At 36.8% G+C, this 8648-nt stretch overlaps 1 protein-coding gene across 2 annotated transcripts in view; it reads left to right on the forward strand.

The window, feature by feature from the left end:
* The window catches only part of THSD7A (thrombospondin type 1 domain containing 7A), a 190082-nt gene that overhangs the window by 142892 nt on the left and 38542 nt on the right, over positions 1-8648 (forward strand). For both annotated transcript variants that reach the window (XM_031066748.1, XM_031066747.1), the window contains 2 exons: positions 3091-3285; positions 5689-5952. In XM_031066748.1, coding sequence (XP_030922608.1) covers positions 3091-3285; positions 5689-5952 — 459 coding nt within the window. The remainder of the gene's footprint in view (positions 1-3090; positions 3286-5688; positions 5953-8648) is intronic.

The following is an 8648-nucleotide window of genomic DNA, read 5'->3' on the forward strand; positions in this document are numbered from 1 at the left end:
GTAAAACTAGTCTGAACTGTGTTTTTACCATAGGGATATTGATGTGTGCTATTAGCAAAGAAGAGCATCTCCCAAAAATCCAAAGCTATAGCCTAGGCTTCTATTGGAAGATAGAAGTTTGACTTGTGTTTCTCTAAAATATTTGTGTAGTCTTAGAAATCTGATAGTATGGATTTTCAATTTTTAGATATTTGATTTTTCTCACTGAAGCACTGTAATTATATCTGAAAAAAAATATTTCCTCATGTAAACTACACTAATAGTAATAGGATTTGACAGAATAATTGTATTAGACAGTGTGCAGCTGGCCAGTCCCCCAGTAAGCACAACTTAATGCAGTACTGAGCCTATTACAAACAGCCCTGCTCCAAAGGGCAGTTAAGGATCAGGGAAGTTGTTTGCTCAGTATCTCAGGAAAAAGACAGCCCCCTCCCTCTCAGTGTTTTACAGTAGATGTGTGGCAAAAACAATTCCCTTGGGACCTTTGGGTATGTTTTAGTAGGGACATGGACTTGAAATGGAGCACATGGGTCAGCAAGTTCAGCTTCTTAAGTCATTATGAGGCAGAAATTTAGTTTATAATTGTAAGTCTAAAAAGCTTTTTAAAGAAATAATCGGTCACTAGACCATTACAATTACCTTAAAGCAATACATTTTAAAAAAAAAGTTCCCTTAGCTATGCTTTCTTTTTTTCCTCCAGGAGGAAATAGTTATAGAATCATAGAATATCCTGAGATGGAAGGGACCTGCAAGGATCATCGAAGTCCAGCATCTGACCCTGCCCAGGACAGCCCCAAGAGTCACACCATATACCTGAGAGTGTTGTCCCAATGCTTTTTGAACTCTCAGGCTTGTGGCCACTTCCCTGGGAAGCCTGAGAGACCACTTCCCTGTTTCAGTTCCCAACTGGGTGAAGAATCCTTTTCTAATGTCTAAATTAACACCCCCTGATGCAGCCTCAGGCCATTCCCTCACATCCTTTGAGTGGGCTCCAGAGAGAAGAGATGGGCACCTGCCTCTCTTCTTGCCCACTTATAGGCAGTTTTCTCTTTTATTTTGAAGTGTTGTGCTCGTACTCCCCTTTTCTCCAACAGTTGAACTTGATTTTTTTTCAATTCATGCTAATAAAGCAATTATTGTCAAGGCAATTGAAGAGCTATGTTTAAACTATGGAGTGTAATATAAAAAGCTATATTCCTTCATATGAATACAGATTATTTGGATGCAATGCTACTGCAACAATAGGTGACCCAAATTATTTCACAGTCGAGGTGCTGTATCTACTGTGTGCTGTCAGATGCCAAGAAGCATAAATATAATTCTATTGTGTGAATAAACAACTAGAAGTTTCCTATCTTGTTACTGTATAGTAAGTCTTATGATGTTTTGGGGAAGGAACTAAAGTTACGTTTGTTGAGCTTTGAATAGATAAGCAACCATGTTTAAAAAAAAAACAAACTTGAAAAACAATTATAGAGCATTGTTGACTTTCATGAAGGGGTAGAGTGCCTCCTCAGCAAGTTTGCTAGTGATACAAAACTGGAATGAGTGGTTGATACCCCAGAGGGCTGTGTAGCCCTTCAGAAGGATCCAGACAATTGGGAGAGATGGGCAAAGAAGAAGTGTCTGATAGTCAACAAGGGCAAGTGCAGGGTTCAGCTTTTGGGGAGGAATAATGCCATGCACAAGGACTGACCTCCTGGAGAGCAGCTCTGTGGAGAGGGGTCTGCAGGCCCTAGTGGACACTGAGATTTCCATGAGCCAGCAATGCCCTTTGTGGCCAAAAATGCCAGTGGTGTCCTGGGATGCATTAGGAAGAGCACTGCTGGCAGGTTGAGGGAGATGATCCTGCCCCTCTACTCAGCCCTGGCAAGGCTGCACCTGGCATCCAGGTCTGGGCTCCTCAGTACAAGAGAGATATGGAGCTCCTGGAGCAGATCCAGCTGAGGGTGACAATGATGATTAAGGGACTGGAGCATCTCTCTTGTGAGGAAGGGCTGAGGCCTGTTATCCTTGAGAGGACTGAGAGGGGTTCATATCAATACCTGTAAGTATTTGAAGGGAGGATGTCAAGATGATGGAGCCAGGCTTCTCTTGATGGTGCCAAGTTTTGGGAAAAGAGGCAACAGGCAGAAACTGAAGCATGGAAAGTTCCACCTGAACTTGAGGAAGAGTTGTTTTACTGTGAGGATGACTGAGCACTGGAACAGATTGCCCAGAGAAGTTGTGGAGCCTCCTTCCGTGGAGGTATTCAAGAGCCTTCTGGGCACAATTCTGTGCCATGTGCACTAAGACACCCTGCTTGAGCATGGACCTCCAGTGGTCCCTTAACATTAACCATTCTGTCATTGTTAAAGACTATATTGATGCCCTCCCTATTCTTTGTAAATCCTTATGTTCCAACTCATTATTTTTGTGTGACTTGATGTTTCCTTAAGGAACTTGTTTTTCTTCTTAAGTGAGAAGCTTTTATTCAGGACTTGGCTATCCTGTTCTATAAAGTTGCACCCCTACTGGCTGATGATCTTTCCCTAGGAAACACACTGTATTCTTCAAATCTTTTTCAAGACCAAAAATTGCTGAAGAACATCAGGCAGCAATACTGTTGTAAAGGGTTAAGTGGTATGCAGAACTGAAATATACTTCTAAATTTTAAGTCTATCCATCTTTCTGAAATTCAATATGCTGATAAAACTTTATACCTGATACAATTAAGTTACTTAAGATGATATTGCAAGGTTTTAATGTCTGTCTGAGATGTAAATTGTGTCAGTGATATCAGGAGAAATGATATGTAAAGTGGACAGGTGTGGATAATATGGTGCAACCTTTATAATATTTACAGTTGTCTGTAAGTTTTTTCCCTGGTAAGTCCTGATAAATTATTTTAAACAAAAATCTTAAGTGAGAAATGACAAATGTATTAATTCAAGGTAAAACTGGTGGCAAATATTAAGTTGTCATATAGGTATTTTGGGCTTTCAGTCTGATAGAATGATAGAATATTGTAGACTTTATGTAATTGAATAAAGAAATTCATAAAAAATAAAAAAAAAAGATTATTTAGACTCCATCTCTTTTTGCTTCCAGCAATTACTTGTCGCAGACAAGATGGAGGACAAGCTGACATCAGTGAGTGCCTTAAATACTCTGGCCCATTACCACCCTTGACACAGATGTGCCAGATTCCCTGCCAAGATGACTGTCAGTTTACGAACTGGTCAAAATTTTCTCCCTGTAATGGGGACTGTGGAGGAGTCAGGACAAGGAAACGCACTCTTGTTGGTAAGAGTATCAAGCAAAATAATGCTTCTTTTATTTATTATTGATAATGTTTTGTTTAAAACCTGAGGACTTCAGAGGTTCCCTTTTGACAAGTGTTACAGTGGCAGAAAGCAGATCCAATGTCATGCTCTGTATGCTGCTGGTGGAACAATACCCAGGAGTAGAAACTCGTGCCATATGTCAGAGACTCTTGATATGGGTAAGTGGCTAGGGAGAAGATAGGAGAGCATAGAGGAATACTTTCCCCCCCTAAATATAGTGCACATAGTAGGGGGTTTTGTGTTCTGTTGGGGTTTTTTGGTTTGTTTGGGTTTTTTTGTTGTATATTTTTCTTCTTTGTGGTTTTTTTTGTTTTTTTGACAGACAAGTCAGCAATCATCTCACTTTAACAGGATCAGATGTTAACCTATTTGCCTTCCTCTTCCTGCGCCTGGTCTCAGCTAAAGCAGGCTTCCTTCTCTCATAGTTTTCTTCGGTGCATTTAAAGCTACTATGGCAGCTGAGTGGGTTTCAGCATTTTGCTATAAACCACCATTTTCAGCCTTAAGCTTTGGCTTACCTCTTTTGAACTTAGCTTGTCAGATTTGTGATTAAGCCTGTCCTTTTTCTGGCTGAATATTTCCTCTCCCAGTTCTTTCTTTCGCCATTTTTCATTGTCTACATCCAGAACCACAGACCACATAAGGCAACACACTGGCTAATTTTTTGCCTTATTTCTTGAGATAAGTAATAATGCTCTTTTTTTGTGTGTCCCAAGAAGGCTCTTTAAGTTTTATTTAGCAGAATAAAAAGATTTACCAGTAATGCCCTTCCCACAGACTTGTCCTAGTCTGGACACTGTCCCGCTTTCAAACATTTTTTTCTTCAACTTCTTTTTAGTCTATTGTTTGTTGGTTTTGGTGTTTTTTAAATTATGTTTTCTTCTGCATAAAGTGGAAAAAAAAAAGCCCTGCTTCTAAATTATAATTGAAACCTCAGGAGTGAGGCTTGGCCTCTGTCACAGCACTCTTTGCCAATTAGTCTGTATTGTCTGTGGCACAGGAAAGCTAGCTAAGGGGGGTGCCCATTAGCAGGCTCAGAAAGAATGTGATAGGATCCAAACCCTATCCCTGTCTCCATCCCCCTGTAAATCAGAAGACCAGTGGAAAATGAATAATTCATGGTCTTCAAGAAGCCTCACGGTGACTGTCTAATAATTCCAGTAAGCTTTATGTCAGGTTTGCTTGCACAAGGGAAAAAATGAACAAAACTGACTAACAGTATTTTTCCTTATTTTAAAAACAGAGCAAGAAAGTGCATATTCTTCCTACCACAATATTAACACTTTGTGATTCTTCCTGTCTTCATTTAAGTTACCCCTTCAAACTTGCCAACTCTATGATATGTGATATGGTGTATTCTCTGTGGCAATGTGTTACCCAGACTATTTTGTAATGCTTGTCTTGGAATAAATTCATAATTATTCCTGGTAAATACTTCCAGAGGAGAAGCATACATTTATTAAGAAATTGTGTTGTAAAAAGAATGAGAAACTTTTCTCCAGGTATCCATTTTCTATTCTACTACTCTAAATGAAGACAGTAGCAAATACAAGAACTAAGGTTGTTGCTGCAATGTCCAGTGCCTTGTTTTGAATAGTGAGGAAAATGCTACAGAATATTACATTTACAGTAAAATCTAAGTAACAGCGACTTAGATACTACTTAGTAACAACCACTACTTTTGCAAAGACTACTACATTAATTTATATAAAGTGGTATGGAAAGGAAAACTAAACAAACTTTACCAAAGAGAAGATTTAAATTTATTTAATGGAAACGGAAAATTGAGTGGATGGCTATGCTACAGTTCAGGTAAGAAAGCAAGAACAGTATTGAATGGAAACAAATTCAGAGAAGGAGCATATTCTATTTGAGGAGAAGAATGGTAATTATGAACAAATGTATGATAACAAGTGATTAAAGAATTCTGACATTTTGAAAGAAGGTACTAGTATAGTTAAGATGCATGTTACTCTCATCTTGATTTCTTCCTTCAACTTGAAAAAAATTGATCCATATAGAAATCTTGTTATTGAACTTCACACTGCTGATGAAATAGCAGGAAGAGAGTGTATCTGTTTAACTGCTAACTTTTTCAAACTTTACTCCTGAAATATTTTTATCCAAATTAAATATAAATTACATCTTCTTTTTTAAAAGAAATTGCTTTTATGCAAATTGTAGGTATCCACTACTTTAGAAATTCAATTCAATAACCTAATTTAATAAAGATTAATGTAACAGGTGTTAGGTGTATGTATGTATGTAATTGCAAGCACTTGTTACAGAAGCCTAAATTAAAGTTTTGGGACATAAGCTGTAAATTGATACAAACTTGCTAATAACTATTTCTTCTTTCTAGGAAAAAGTAAGAAAAAGGACAAATGTAGAAATTCTCAGTTGTATCCTCTGATTGAGAATCAGTTTTGCCCGTGTGACAAGTACAGCGCTCAGCCTGTGGGAAATTGGTCAGACTGTATTTTACCAGAGGGTAAGATGGAAGCACTGCTGGGAATGAAGGTCCAAGGAGATGTTAAGGAATGTGGACAAGGTTATCGTTACCAGGCCATGGCATGCTATGACCAAAACAACCGACTTGTGGAAACATCACGATGCAACAGTCATGGTATTTACAAACATATTTTCTTTTATCTGTTTACTTATGTGCTTTAAGTTTAACATAATATATGTACAAGTAGAATTAGCAGATTAATATTTATTGGTTAGGTTGCCTTTCATCCCAAGATACCTTCAAACCTAGCATGTTTTTCTGACTTTTAAAATAGTAAAATTAAGTAAAGTAATGGTAAACTACTAATTAGGTGTTTTAATTGAAAGAAAATTAAAATTTTGTTATTATTCCTGATAACTGCAGTTAGAAATTTGAGAATAAAGCCATTTAGAAGAGGCAAATTTAAAAAAAAATAAACAAACACAGGACTATTTTGGAAAGACTGAAATTATTTCCACAGATTCTTTAGATAGCTTTAAACCCTTAAATAACCTTATCTCTACTATTTTCTCTTCAATACCTTAACTAACAGAACCTGAGTTCAACAGCACACAGCACTTTTTCTCTGTGTAAATCTGTCATGTGTAAAACTAGGATGATTAAAGACTTTATATTCTTTGTATTTACATTGCCCTAGGAAGGAACAGTGTTCCTTCCTAAACAGGATACATCTGTAGCATTAGGATCAAAACTGGCAGTTTCTGGTTTTCAGTGAGCCAGAAATGTGCTAATTGACATCAGTGGAGTTTTTGTCTTCATTTTTTTTCTGCTTGCAGTGCAAACTTGTATCTGAGCAATTGGTATGAAAAGCTGGGTGTTAGTGCCATTAAAAAGGTCCATCTAAGTTTAATTCACATATTTAATTCTACTTTCAAATGTTAAATTAAGAGAACAGAAATTTCATTTATTTACTTGGATATATTTAAAGTAGCTAATCAAAGAGATTGAATTAAATAAGGCAATTTTAATTTGCACTATTAATTCTAGTTTAGAGATATGATAAGCTAGAAATTCAATGTATCAAGTCAAGGTGTTAGCATATACTATGTTAGAAATTAATCACTTTTCAGCATTAAGTTCAGGTGAACTTCGAAAAGTAGAAAATTGTAAAAGCATTTCAGTATGTAGGAAAGTAGAAGTGATGGCCCACTGCCAATCAGTTTTCAATGACTTGAAGAATGGGCACTGCCAGCTTTTGTGTCAAAAAAAAAAGGAAAGAAACTGTTTGTCCAAGAGCATATTGTTGGTGTTGTATGTGGTAAGTAACCTGCTGCTGCTAGGAACAACTTTTTGTATAGAGCAAGTATGGATGTAGCTGCTTTCAAGCCCTGGCAGGGCATTTTGAGGTGCAATTCCATTGCAGGAATCAAAGAAATAGAAGAGGAATAAAAAAGCCCTAAAAAAGTGTATTTTAAACTATCATTTACCCTTATATAATTCTCTCTTCATGATAGTAATTTCTGATCCAATAGATTTTATCAGGGAATGTGGCCTACATTCACAGTGACCACAATGTATAATAATCCAGTGGAAAAGCTGCTAACAATGTGTTACTGTTATTCCTGCTATAGCCAGGGCTACTGTTTATATGCTATTAGCATTCATAGGCATCCTTCCAAAAACATAGTATAGCAATGCTTTGTTGTGCTCTTTCTTTCTCAAGTTCCATCTTTTTTTTTGTCACAGGAGGCTTGAAGTCTCTTTTAACTTTGTAAAATGGAAGTGTTTGCTTGTCATCACTGTATTTATTGTAGGTTGGGAAGCTTGAAACCTTTGTTTTTAGGTGTTGTTTTCTTTTGAATTCTTTCTTTCTAGATCAGTTCACTAAGATGTCTGGTTCCTTGATATTCCAGTACACCACCCCCCACCTCATACCCCTCCTGTCGGTGTTTTCTCATCAGTTCCATCTGAGAGGGAGAGTACACATTAACTTGGTCCATGCTGTAATGCGTGAGGCAGATAAAGCTTGGAATTCATATTGAACTAATCCTGTATTCCTTCTACTTTCCTAAAATTCTTTGACAGGAGTTTCATGTATACAGGGAATGAAGAATCTAACAAGATTTTGATGATAATGTTTTAAACTGATGCTAATGAATACATCACTAAATTTATGGTTTCCTTTCCAGTAGATCCTCTGTTATTGATAGGTATTGTACATAGACATAGTGTAGGCTTACATAAAGCTTACCTAATTTATTGTTTGCCTTCAGCATTTTTCCAGGTTTAGCATATTTTTGAAAATACAAGGGAGCTAGAGAAAATTACATAGCTTTTTCAATCTAATTTCAGTATATGTTTACTGCCTTTTCTGAATAACTAATTTGTATTCATGGATTACATTCTGATGATTTGTTTTATTTTTTGCAAGGTGTACAAACTTCTGCTTTGCCAGTTAAATCTTGTTTTATATTTTCCCAGTACTTATTTACAACGCTTTTCTTGTTATTCTCATGCCCTTGTTGTGTGACAGTTTTTCTGTTTGGCATCTTCTCTAGGTTTTAGTATGCTCTTTGTTTTGGTTTGGTTTGGTTTTATTTTGGTTGGGTTTTTTTGTTGTTGTTGTTGTTTGGAGGTTTTTTTGTTTTGGTTTTTTTTTCCGTTAAGAACAAACAAAAAAGCTATATGATGCCAAATCAACAAGGGACTTCTGTAGTATCACAACAGTACCCCACCTGCTGGAAAATAAAAGTGCCTTGTAGCTTCCCATCAATCTGCATCTGGCTTTTCAGGCAGAACTTGACAGGACACATAATTCAAGCCTGCTTGGGTTATTTTTGTAAATTTTAATGGAGGAAATTATTTCCCTA

This window comes from Geospiza fortis, unplaced genomic scaffold (genome assembly GCF_000277835.1).
Source record: "Geospiza fortis unplaced genomic scaffold, GeoFor_1.0 scaffold138, whole genome shotgun sequence".
Classification (NCBI taxonomy): Eukaryota; Metazoa; Chordata; class Aves; order Passeriformes; family Thraupidae; genus Geospiza; species Geospiza fortis.